General features: G+C 43.0%; 2 protein-coding genes across 5 annotated transcripts in view; both read left to right on the forward strand.

The window, feature by feature from the left end:
- LOC100543777 (sodium channel protein type 5 subunit alpha-like) overlaps window positions 1-12,686 on the forward strand; it is a 589,192-nt gene that overhangs the window by 286,133 nt on the left and 290,373 nt on the right. The window lies entirely within an intron of this gene.
- The window catches only part of DPP6 (dipeptidyl peptidase like 6), a 158,605-nt gene that overhangs the window by 140,448 nt on the left and 5,471 nt on the right, over window positions 1-12,686 (forward strand). The window contains exons 17-23 of the mRNA XM_031554011.1: window positions 400-447; window positions 4,746-4,844; window positions 7,140-7,209; window positions 8,964-9,158; window positions 9,928-9,982; window positions 10,856-10,961; window positions 11,657-11,715. Of these exons, the coding sequence (XP_031409871.1) occupies window positions 400-447; window positions 4,746-4,844; window positions 7,140-7,209; window positions 8,964-9,158; window positions 9,928-9,982; window positions 10,856-10,961; window positions 11,657-11,715 (632 nt within the window). The remainder of the gene's footprint in view (window positions 1-399; window positions 448-4,745; window positions 4,845-7,139; window positions 7,210-8,963; window positions 9,159-9,927; window positions 9,983-10,855; window positions 10,962-11,656; window positions 11,716-12,686) is intronic.

Genomic DNA, 12,686 nt, shown 5'->3' on the forward strand with positions numbered 1-12,686 from the left:
AAAAAAAAAAAAAAAAAAGTTTACAAAACAGCAACAGTTATCCATGGCGCATAAAACATAAATGCTTTGTGCAGTGATGTTTGTGTGTCATTAGAATAATTTAAAAAGCAAGTGATTTGATTGTGTTTGTGCTAATTGTAATGTTTACAAATTAGGGAAAGATGCATTTAGCAGTCCGTTGGGAAAAAGCTTTGAAACCTCGCATGTCTTCAAGTCTACAACACTGTCATTTATTCATAGATTCTTTCTAATACCTGGATGATTTGCTTTTTAGATTACTCTTGCATGGAAAGCAATCCTCAGGAGGCTGCAGCTCCGTGGAATTCAAAACCCAGTTCACGTGGGTATGTGTGTGTATGGGTAGCTATTTAACCACCTTGTTTCCTTCTTCTTTTCAAGGTCCCCGGGTTCCGATGGTGACTGTTCACAGCATGACCGATGCACAGAGTAAGACTGGATTTATGTCTTGAATTTCTGCAGTGAAATGTAGCCAGGCAGGACAGTAGAGTCTAGCTCCTCTTTGGTAAATTCATGAAAAGAGGGGGTGAGGGCACTGCCTAAGGCAAATCTTCTCAGGGAGTCAGACCCTAAGTTCCAGCTCTCCCATGTTCCAGCCTGCAGTTAAAATTCTCCATTTGGGTTCCCATGGATGTAGATGCGTCTCTGAAATCCTTCTGTATACAGTGCTGTTCTAGGAATATTGCTCTTGGGGTATGAGGATGGTGATTTGTCATAAATGTAATTTGTTATCAGCTTTCTCAAAAAATGAACAGTTCAGATTTCACATAGAATCTCAGAATCATAGTAGGATGTGGGTTGAAATGGACCACAGTGACCATCTTGTTCCAACCCCCTGCTATGTGCAGGGTCACCAACCAGCAGACCAGGCTGCCCAGAGCCACATCCAGCCTGGCCTTGAATGCCTTCAGGGATGGGGCATCCACAACCTCCTTGGGCAACCTGGTCCAGTGCTTCACCACCCTCTGTGTGAAAAACTTCCTCCTAATATGTCACCTAAAACCCCCTTGTCTCAGTTTAAAACCATTCCCCCTTGTCCTATCACTATCCACCCTCATAAACAGCCATTCCCCCTCCTGTTTAGATGCTCCCTTCAAGTACTGGAAGGCTGCAATGAGGTCTCCCTGGAGCCTTCTCTTCTCCAAGCTAAACAATCCCAGTTCCCTCAATCTTTCTTCATAGGAGAGGTGCTCCAACCCTCTGAAAAATTTTAGTGGCCCTTCTCTGGACCTGCTTTTTTCTCCCTTCTTTTTGTCCATTTTTTTACCCCAAGTCAGCATGGCAGGGACATCCAGATGTCTTCCCTTCTGTTTCTTATGAGCCTCCATGGCCTCACAGCAGGAGATGAGTCAGTCTTACCTGAAACCAATATTTATCTGTTCCTGTTGTTTCGATGAGAGACCCTTTCCTACCATTTCAATGTAGCATTCAGCCCAGCTCTAACCTGTTTTTATGGCCTTCAGACATTGCTGGAATACAAATAATAAGCACCTGCTTTATTCCTGAAGCTCTGTGTGGGGCTGGTAGCAGTTTATTAGCCATCAGTTTAGCTAGCTTAGCCAGACTTAGAACAACTCCCTGCTGCTGTGTCTTCAAAGGAACAGAGCAAAACACAGTGTTTTGCGGGAAGTGTCAAAGGATGGATTCCTATTACACTAGGATGTGTAGGAAAGAAAACATAAGATTTACCCTGAGTCATATGTGATTTTATGGCTCTTTTTCTCAGTTCTTATTGGCAACGTGCATTTAGAGCCCTGATCCCAATCTAGAAAAGTTGGACTTGTGAACAGCAAGTACAGCTTGCAACCCTAAATTCTGATTGATTTTTTTTTTTAATCACATTTAAAACCAGATTTGTGACACACTGTAATCTTCGCTGTTAAAATAGAAGTGCTCAATCGTGTTCCATGCAGTGCCAGAAGCATCTGATGTAGTTAAGGAGATGTATGTACACTTAACTCTAATTTATCCTTCCATTAATTTCAATTAATTTGTTCTAATTCAGATGTTCCTTTGCAGAAAAAGATACATGCACAAAGCATAGCAGCATTCTGGAAGAAGTTAGGTTAAAGCAATATGCTGCTCCACTGCCCTGTAGAGAAGCAACATCTCTGCTGTCAAAACCACGCACTGCATCCTGCCCTGGACTGTCTGCTGCCATATGCTTACATGACTAGCATTGGTCTAGCATTTCTTCATGTCTCTGTTTCCTCTCTGGTCTGAAATTTCCAGGTAAAAGCCTGGAGTGCCTCTATACCCAAAGCTGCCCAGGCACAGCCAAGTGCAGAGGGATTATTATTTTATTTTTAACAGGTTTTATCCCTTGTGAAAATGCTTCTGCTATAAATAGCAGAAGTTGGCATGTGCAGTTGTCCTGGTTGACAAAGATACAAGAATTGCTTTTTTTTTTTTGGAGTCACAACGGGCAGCAAATAGCAAACTGCAAACGTTTTAATCTCTCTGCACCAGTGGCTGCTCATATCTCAGTCTTTGCACAGGGTAGTAGCAGTGGGATTTTAGAGCTCTGTCTTGCAGCTATGCAGGCTCCTTGCTGATGGCTGACACGCTACCATTGAGGCAACCTTCAAGCCTTGCAAGCCATTTAGAAGTCATTCATGCAGTATTATTTGTCCATTGTTAATTTTCTTCCTCTTTCTCTGATAGAGGATGCAAGTGATTGCTTTTAAATAGAGGGACATTCCAAACAAGCATTTTATCTTAGAGGAAGGAAAGTAGACTTTCTGTTCTGTTTGTTGTTATCTGTACAAGCAGCCTCACCAACATCAGTGGGCTTGAAAGGCAGAGTAACAACTTAACCTGGGTGCCTGAACCTGGATTCACAGATCTCATCTATGCAAGTACAGAATATCTAGTCTCTTCTGCTGCCACGTCTTCCTGCTCTCCATCCATTTTTATCTTTATGTTTTTTCTCCTTAAAAACAGTGCTTTCATTTTACAGTAGACATGGAGAGGGCTGACTAACAGTGCATACAGGACAGTGCTCCCATGATCTGTGTCGCAGGCTCCTGAACAGTTTTACAAATTACTTTTGGGAGATTAAAATGATAGATGCTATATAAAACGGAAAAAAAAAAAAGAAAATGAAAGTATTGAAAAAGGAACACAAGACATAGTGAAATTAGTTTGATTTTGAGGGGTACATACGAGTAGCGAGTATTACATAGAAAGCTTGATCTAGTTGTGCACTGAACACAGCAGCTGCTGAAATTCATGATTTTCTGCATATAATTAGCTTTTCCCTTGCTTCCCTTTTTCCCTCCTTCTTCTTCTTCTGAAAAAAGGAACAACTGACAGTTGCACGTTATGAATTTGCTCATTTAATATGAGCGCATTACTCTATAGAGGGAGTTTGCCTCTGTATTCTGCAATAATCTGATAATAGTGCGTCGCTCCGAATATTATAGCGTGCTTACATTTAATTAAGCAATGACCATTTGTACTCTATAGACTCAATCTCCCTGTGGTCCTAAAGCAGAAAAGAAAGTCCTTTAGGAGATATGCCAATCTTTTTATTTCCTCCATAGTCTTCTTGGCTTTCTAAAGATGCAATTATTTGAACAAATAAAATGGCTTGACTAAATTCCCCTATGTGGCAGGCCCCTTTCTGCTGATAAAGCTACTTGTGTGCGCCGTAATTAAATGAGAATCTTAATATTTAACTAAATGTAATAGGCTGTTGCTTTGGCAGTTTCGTAGGGAATGTGATTTCAATAGGGATGAGACAGGCTTTTCAGAAGCAGGGTAAATAGTCTGGGAACCAATAGGGTCTTGCTGAAAGATGTGGGAAGGCATGTTTTTGTGGTATGCCTGCCTCTTCAACAGAGGTGGGCAATGACAACATGATTATCAGCTAAGTATTACTGGAGGAGTTAGGATTACACATCTATTTATTGGTGTGTCTCTAAAGGGAAGGTACAATCAGCTAAACTCATAATTTGGTGCAAAGCCCTCTCTGGGTCCACAATGCAGAAGTGATGCTCTGGGTCCCCCTGGTCCAAACCCAGCCTGACACCAAGAGGCCAAGCACTGCAGCATGTTCCCAGGTCTGAAATCCAAAGCCAGGATCTCACCATCTTTGAATCCCTCCCTATGGGGCTCAGGATCCTCATCATCACACATGGAAATGTTCCCTCAGGATGAGCCCTTTCCTTACCAACTGAGAAGGACTTGTTCTTTCTGTTGCTAGAGGTAGTCACTTTTTCTAAGAGGTCCTCAAGGGCCAGGATGTGAGCTGTAAAGGCTAATTCCTTTATGAGACGTAAAGGAAGAAGGAAGGAATCCTCTATTCCCGTCCCAGACAGTTCTTGGATAAGAGAAACAAGAGAAATAAACAATTGCTGAAACATACCTTGCAAACCGGTAGTGCTCCCAAACCCAATGTTTCTGTGATCTCTCTCCCCCTGGTTTTCCTTTCAATTGACTTTCTCGTGAGTAGCACCACAACCTTGTCCTGAAGCACTCTAAATTCTCCTCCCTTTCCCTGTTTTGTTATACATAGCTTGGCCACAGACTTGAGGGCCTCTTCATTTGACCCCTAGATTTGCTTGTAGACATCTGACGGGAGCTCATAGCCATGTCTCAATACAGATGGTCACACTCCCATAAGGAAAGCTGTGTTACAGATATTAAGGTGGCTATAAAATGTTAATGTGCATTTTCACAGACAATATTGGAAGTTTTTGTGATCTTAATCCTTCTTCTTTCAGAAATTTTTGAGCTGGAGGTAAATGAAAATGTGCAGCTGGCTGTAAATGACAGGCAAATGCCTAAAGTAGAATACATGGAAATCAAGATAGATGATTACAGTAAGTAGTACTTTTCCTCTATCTTATTTTTCTTTTTAACTACTATTGCTGTGGAATGATACAGTCATCTAGCCTAGACTGGCAGGAGGAAAAATGACTGGCTCTCAATTTACTCACACAGTCAGCAAAGCATTCTCTTAGGATGTGCTTTTCAAGGAAGTTATTACTGAGACAGGATTGGATGAGAATGCAGCTAAAGAAAAGCAAAATGATTGGATTGGGTGGTGTAGTGTTTTTCTTTTTTCCTTTGACAATTTTCTTTGCAGATGAAAATCCACTCTGAGAATTGACACAGTGTGGTGCTCCCATTGTTCAGGGCATTTGCCATAGCTCAAGTGGTTTATTATCTAAGATGGATGTGAAGTGGGATAGTGTATGTGCTTGCTGGCTACAGCTGGGACTGCCTTTCATTGTACGATATTGAGCCACAGTGAATGAACCTGTCTGCCCCTTGGAGTCATTCAGGAGTCTTTGAGAAAGCCATGTTATTTGATAGGGCTGGAAAAAAAAAAAGAAAAAAAAGACTTTTCAACAAAAGCCAAGAGATTTCATCTGGAGCAAAGAAAACAGAAAAATGGAGCAGTTTATATCAGCACCTGGCACATTGTTTGCACCATTTGTGTAATTGTTTTCCCCGTGAATCTGTGTGCCAAAGGGGACAAAAAGAAAGAAAACCTTGCCTGGTGGCAAATAGGTAAAGTGTAGGCATTCTCTGCCTGCCTCTATAGCTGCACCTGGACCAACCTAATAAGCATCTGCTCTGGTTGTAAGCAGATTAAATACATGGAAAATCCACATATTTAGCATTGTGAAGTTGCACGCCAGAGCCCTAGTTTGTGTGTATGGCAGTAACTCTAAAAACAAACACAGATCCTGGATTCAAATGACACATTTGGATTTTGGCATTTCCCATGCCAAAAAGCAGCACACCTCTCAGAGCATATAAAAAGAAGGCAGGGAGGTGTGACTGATGGCAGGTGACTAATTTCAACCATTTGCAGGTGTTAAAAGAAAGTGTGAAGCAAAGGCTGAAAGGCATTTGAAAAGGATAATAATGGCTCCAAAATGGTCTGCTTGCCGCACTGGTTTTAGGAGTGCATAAAATAACACTTCTAAGCCTCACAGGCAGCAGAAGGAGACAGTCAAAAAGATGATACCTATCCCCTCCGTCAGCCAGCTCATTGTGGTAGTGTCAGCTGATGGTGAATAACTCAGGCTGACGCTCAATGTCTTACCTGCAGGTATCACTGACACTGGATTCTGCCCATTTAACCAAATCTAAGTAATAAATACAAGTGGGCTGTTTGCATGTCCTCCCTACCTCTCCGTGGCCTTGGGCTGAGCAGCCCTGGGAACACTGCAAGTGGTGCTTATTTATATTTAAAGTCAAGTGATGGCCTTTTGGGCTGTCCCTGGGCCATTGATCCAATTTGCAATCCATTAGCATTCAGATGGAATAACTAATTAGGTGGAGTGTCAGACAATGATTGCAAAGCAATCTACTTAAACCGCGCAGCTAATGTGTGTATTAATCTATTGAAAATGCTCCTAATACCGATTTAATTGCCGGGCCTTGGCTAATCTGGATTGTAGTTAACATTTTAAATATAAATGTGCTCTCGTTGATGTGGAAGGCATTCAGATGGGAGCATTCAGCTGTCAATACCAGGCCATCAAAAGTAGTTAAAGGAGCTGTGGTGAGAGTCCCCATGCTGTGGGGACCTTGGGTATTTTCCACTTTTGTTGGTTTGGAACCAGCCATACCATGCAGCCTTCAGCAGGGTTACCTGCTGTTTTAGAGTACCAGTTAGGGCCCCTGAAAATCAGGATTAAAGCAGATGTTTCTCTACCGGTCTTCACATCACTGCAGCAGAAAAGATCCCATTCTACCCCCCGACACACCACACTTAATTGGGTCTTAAATTATCATCCTCCTTGCCTCTTTCCTCCCTCCTCTGCTGCCCTGAAGTATTGATTTCTGGCTGTGTCACTCATACAGCTGCTGAGAAGGAAAATTATAGCTATTGCCAGATGTTAATTGAATGCTGTAAAAGAGATGCATGACTGAACAGCACACTCTCTTCTCTCAATTTACATTTCTTGTCACCTCAGCTACTATAATATGGTCTTTTCATTGACAACAGCTGTGTTCCTAAGGTGTTATTTACCAGCATGTCTGATGAAATGCTGTGTTGTTCCTGTTTATAAGTAGCCAAAACACCAGAAATATGTACTATCATTATGTTGGTTTTCCTACACTAAAGACACACTATCATTTGTTGTTTTCTTGCCTAGAATTACCAATGCAGATCCTAAAGCCAGCAACGTTTTCAGACATGGCGCACTATCCCTTGCTTTTAGTTGTGTAAGTTTTCACTTTTCTTTTGTTTCTCTTCACATTATTATGCAGTGTGGAAGTTCCAACTTTCAAGATATGACACAATTTCCATTCCAAATGCCTCACATGAGAGTTGGGCAAGGTTGAACGCGGGTTTCTTCTCTCATATGCTTGGGCCAAGAATTTCACTTCCCAGCAGGATGCCCTAGTCAAGTTCTACATGCATTGTAGGGGTTTTTTGCAGTTGTTGCAAATATACCCCCAATTTAGTTATTTGGGGAGCAGAAACACTGGGAGAAAGAAAAGATGGATATGGTTTTTCTATCCTGGGGTTAAGGCGCACACCTGGTTCAGTGAGAAATAGGGCCCTAACTCTATGGCACTGAGCAGAGTATGCTAAGTGCTTCTTTGAGAAGGGCTGGGAGTAGCTGACCTGGGCAAGCAGGAGATCCAGCATCAGGGGTCTCAGCTCTCCATGTTTTGCGTGGTTTGCATTTCAGCCAACCTCAGGCAAAAGAGAGACTTGTTTCCATCCAAAGCAGGAGCTATGTCTGCTGAGACACTGTAGGAAGGGGAGCATCCTGCTTTCCTTCTTCGTGCCTTTGGAAGATCTCCACAATTTTAGCATTTATATTAGGCAGGTAGAATTTCCTCCTTGGAGAGAGCATGGCAGATGGGTATCTCTTTATGCAACGTTTAGTAATAATAATATGCAGAACTGTGTTTTTTCTGGAAATTTGGGTAGAATCCAGGGCAGGGAATTGGCTGACCTTGGAGACCCCTTCCTGGCCCGCTGCATCCTGCTGCATCACTTGCTCCCTGCCAGGGGATGCCCTGCAGCAGAGAAACCCCACGTAGGAGTGAGAGAGGTAGCTGAGTGCCTGAACACCACGCAGCACTTCCTTCCATGAAGGACAAAAACACTGCAATAAGCATGCCATTACATCACAGAAATACTGCAGAGAAAACGTACTTCATTAGACAAGTGCTTGAGGAAGATTGGTGCTCATCAAGCTAACAGCACTTGATTAGGCTGTCTCTGAAGCTGAATGTGCCTGAGTCTTGCCTGAATAAATGCAAATGACTGAAGTCACATGCATGTTAAAAACCTGCAGTGAGTTGTCTGATGTTCCCAAGAACCCCCCAGAAAAGACAAGAATTGGGTGGAAGTGCCTGCAGCCCTACAGTAATTCCAACCTAAAATATTATTTCTCATTACCATCACCTCTTGTTTTTTCTGGGCTGCCTTCCAGAAGTGGGCTCAGTATTTCTTGAGGCAGTGCCCTTGTGCAGGCTCTGAGCAGAAGGTTGTGAAGGGAGTCTTGCCCATGTATTCCCCTTACCTTGGGTCAACCTGGGTGTTTCTATGCTCTTGGTTTTACCACTTCTAGAAGTGTTCTTACCCTCTTCACTTGCCTCAATGGGAGGTGACAGACATGACTGACAGCTCCACCTGCAGCCACTCAAGAAGCTGATGAGAGAGGGATGGTCTGCGTTGGGTGAACTGGGGTGGTAGATGAAAGGCTCCTTGCAGCAAATCCTCCACCAGAAATACCCTGTCTTTGGGACTGGCAGAGAAATGGAGACAGATTGGAGCCAGAGGTGGTAGAGAAGTAGATACAGGTGTTAATGAGGAAAACTCCACTGACTTCTGCATCACATCGCATCCCGTTCCCACAGCAAGCCCATGGCCCTGGGAAGAGCTTTGGGCTCCCATTTAGTGATGTTGCCTTTGTTTCTTGAAGCACTGCACCTTTTCCTGATGCCTGTTTGTGTTTCAGGGATGGGACACCAGGCAACCAGATCGTAACGGAGAGGTTTGAGGTGACGTGGGAGACCGTGATGGTCAGCTTGCACAACGCCATCGTGCTGAAGTTTGACGGCCGCGGGAGCGGCTTCCAAGGCACTAAACTATTGCACGAGGTTAAGAGGAGGCTGGGCCTTTTGGAAGAGAAGGACCAGCTGGAAGCTGTCCGGTGAATGACACTGTTCTTGAAGAACGTCTTGAAGAACTTAAACTAAAAGAGAGGAGGTTTAGATTAGATGTCAGGAGGAAATTCTTTACTCAAGAGGGTGGGGAGGCAGTGGCACAGGCTGCCCAGAGAGGTTGTGGATGTCCCATCCCTGGAGGTGCTCCACACCATGTTGGATGGGACTTTGGGCAGCCTGATATGGTGAGAGTGCCTCTTCTCAAGGCAGAGGCTTGGAACTGCGTGGTCTTTAAGATGCCTCCAAGGCTGGCATTAGTCCTGCTTCCTTCGACGGTATGTAGGGTAGAGCAGGAAGCAAGGACAATGTAATCTCATGGCTGTGATCAAGTAATGGCATGTGAGAGAGGGAGCTCGTGCCAGCCAGCGCAGATGGAGGAGAGCAAACTTACAGAGCTAAATTAGAGCACACTTATCTGTGTCACACGTTCAAAGCCTGTTTATTTTTAGCTCTGTACAGTCATACAGCTGCAAACAAGCTGGAATATCAGCTCCTAGATTAATTTTTCGCTGAACTCGCAGTGGGAGAAAATTTACCTCTTTAAAACTTCACACTTTTTTAAAGACTTTTTTTTAAGTGTAAAATCCTAAATATCAAGTCCTGTTAAATTGTTAGATTTACTCTGAGCACAATCACACTAAAAACACCACCAGCGTAATGTAATAGAAACAGCTTTATTATGCCTTTCAGAGGTAGGGCTCTGCAGTGTCGAAGGGAAAAGTGTTTTTAATTCATAGTTTCTCCCTCATGTTCCAGGACAATGCTGAAAGAGCATTACATCGATAAAATGCGAGTTGGTGTGTTTGGAAAGGTAACTTTTTTCTCTTATTCCTCTGCACTGCTGTGGTGAGGTGATGAGGTTAAGCAGCTGAGCTAAATCCTGATTATGTTAATAGTGCTTTTTGTTATTATTTATTTTTGAGATAGGCTGCTTCTTGCTCAGAGATGTTGATGATGAAAGCTTTCGTTTTATCAATGCATTCGTCAATGTGTGTAAATTAACTTCAGGGTGCAGAAAGTGACAATTTGCCAGAAAAGTGCTGTCAACATTAATTAATTTTTCCTTTGCCAACTTTTATTTTCATTGCATCCCTTAAGGCCTATGGGTGTGTGGGCGGATCTAGCTCGTATTGTACAAATGTTCAACAGCAGTTCTGATTTCTGAGCTGACTCACCTCCCAGCGTGTGCCCAGCTGGGAAACAGCAATTGCGAAGTACACACAATGTGAAATGAGCATGGGACTGCGAGTAGAAACTGATAGTTGTGGGAGACATGGGCTTAGAGTGAGCGATGAGAGCTGCACATACAGCAGCATTTCTGTGGGGAATTGTTAACAGACTGACGGCAGACACCAAAACTGTGATGTCCATTTTAAAAAAGGATGTGCTGAGATGATATTTTGGAGAGGTAGTATATCTGAGCAGACCTACAGCCATGTAGTAGGTTAAGAAGAGGCAGGTTCTGGGGCACACAACCCTTCTGATTCAGGAGAGTGCAGCAAGTGCAGAGCTCATCCTCATCCATGGCCATGGTCCCTTGTTCCCTCCTTCTCCAGGACCAGGTGCTGAGGGCTCTGTAACAACCAAGAGGCTCCTGCAAGGTCTCAAGTGCCCTGTTCAATATCCAAAAGCAGCAACATGTCACTGCATGACTGCTGATGTCCCTCTCCTGTTTGTGTTCTAGGACTATGGTGGCTACCTGAGCACTTACATGCTTCCAGCTGGCGAAGAAAACCAGGTGTTTGCGTGTGGAGCTGCTCTTTCCCCACTGACAGACTTCAAACTATATGGTAAACGTTACCCTGGAGCCCACAGGCTGCCTCTCTGACTGATGATATGTCTACCCTACCCTTACCCAGTGTTCTTATCTTTCTTTCCCAAGATCCTGCTAGTTTTATATCATGTGTTTTCTCAAGACTAGCTATAAAGACTATAAACTACTTTTACCATCCAACCTCTACCACCAACCTGTATTGAGCATTATTCCTTCTTGCCTGACACATCCCTCCATGCGAGCTGCAGTGCAGTGCCCATCCTATGGTGGTGATCCCCCTGGTTCCCTCCTGATGATACCCCATGCACACAGGGTCCTTCCTCTCAGGGTCACTACTTCCCTTTGCACTAAGTGTCAGTGAAATGAGAAAGCCAGTGGTGTTAAGCACTACAGTTATCCCTGAGAGCAACAGAAGCTTGTAGTTGATGGAGTCAGCTGCTTATGAAAGGGACAAACATGACACCGCTCCTCTTATATCTCAGTTGCAGTAAGTAAATAAAAAATAGTTCTTCTGTTACTGATAGATATAGTGATGATGAAAGCCTGTGGTATAGTACATATCCAGATTATATTTTCTAAAACTCTTAGAAATAAATCTGTTAAAGTTTCAGTAGAAAATAAGCACTTTTTTAGCATCTGTAGTATTTGACTTAGAAGTGCCGATGTACTCAAGTATGACTGAAAGGTATGTTTACTTTATTTCTTTTCAAGCTTCAGCATTTTCTGAAAGATACTTGGGTTTGTACGGGATTGATAACAGAGTGTATGAGGTAAGTGCATGGACACTGCATCTCATAAAATGTGAAAGGGGTTTTAACTCTTCCTCCATGTGTTCTCTCCTGGGAAAGGAACAAGAACACGCAACAGACAGACCAATAAAACTCTCTGTACTTAAGAGGCAGGAAGGTATCATTAAGTGTACTTACAGGCTTGTCATCTTCATAGTAATAATGGTTACTCTTTTTTTTATTGATTAGTCTTCATGTCCATCTCTCTACTTTGGGTAAATATAGATATTTCAATTTAACCTGTTGAAAGAACTGAGGCCTAGAAACTCAGATGTACCCATGTAGTCACAACCTCCATCCTCATCTCAATGGTCTTATCATTTTGTTACCCTCTAAGACATAAATTTTGACCCATTTTCTTGAGGCAGATAGCTTCCTGAGCCTTGCAGTGGAAGCTTTTTCATGGTTATCTAGATTGTGAGTTCATTGTCTCTCAGATTTTGCATGGGCGATCTCTAGTTCATGTTAAATTCTTTTTGTTCTTTTAGAAATTTAAAGGCAGATCAGTAGCAGTGAAAGCAAGTAAAAATATTGGAATAAGAAATTTAATAGAAATTAGAACTTTGAATTGCCACTTGGTCTTTGTGCGTTGAAAAGTTGGCCTTATCAGAGAGCAGACTTGGGCCTCTTTGGGTTCTTCTTGGTTGAGTGACCTAGGATAAAGCCCTGAAGGGACGTGAAGCCAAAAAAACTGGTTTATGTTCAAAGATCACCTCCTCCAAGCTCAGGAGCATCCCAACAAAAGGAAATCAGGCAAAAATGCCAGGAGGCATGGATGGATGAACAGGCAGATCCTGGCCGAAAGAGGAAACACAACTCCCATGTTTATAAAGAGAAAAAAAGAAGACTTGGGGAACTACAAGCCAGTCAGTCTCACCTCTGTGCTCAGCAAGATCATGGAGCAGATCCTACTGGAAACTGTTTTAATGCACACAAAAAACAGAGTTGACTGG

The sequence above is a fragment of the Meleagris gallopavo genome, chromosome 6, assembly GCF_000146605.3.
Source record: "Meleagris gallopavo isolate NT-WF06-2002-E0010 breed Aviagen turkey brand Nicholas breeding stock chromosome 6, Turkey_5.1, whole genome shotgun sequence".
In the NCBI taxonomy this organism is placed as follows: domain Eukaryota; kingdom Metazoa; phylum Chordata; class Aves; order Galliformes; family Phasianidae; genus Meleagris; species Meleagris gallopavo.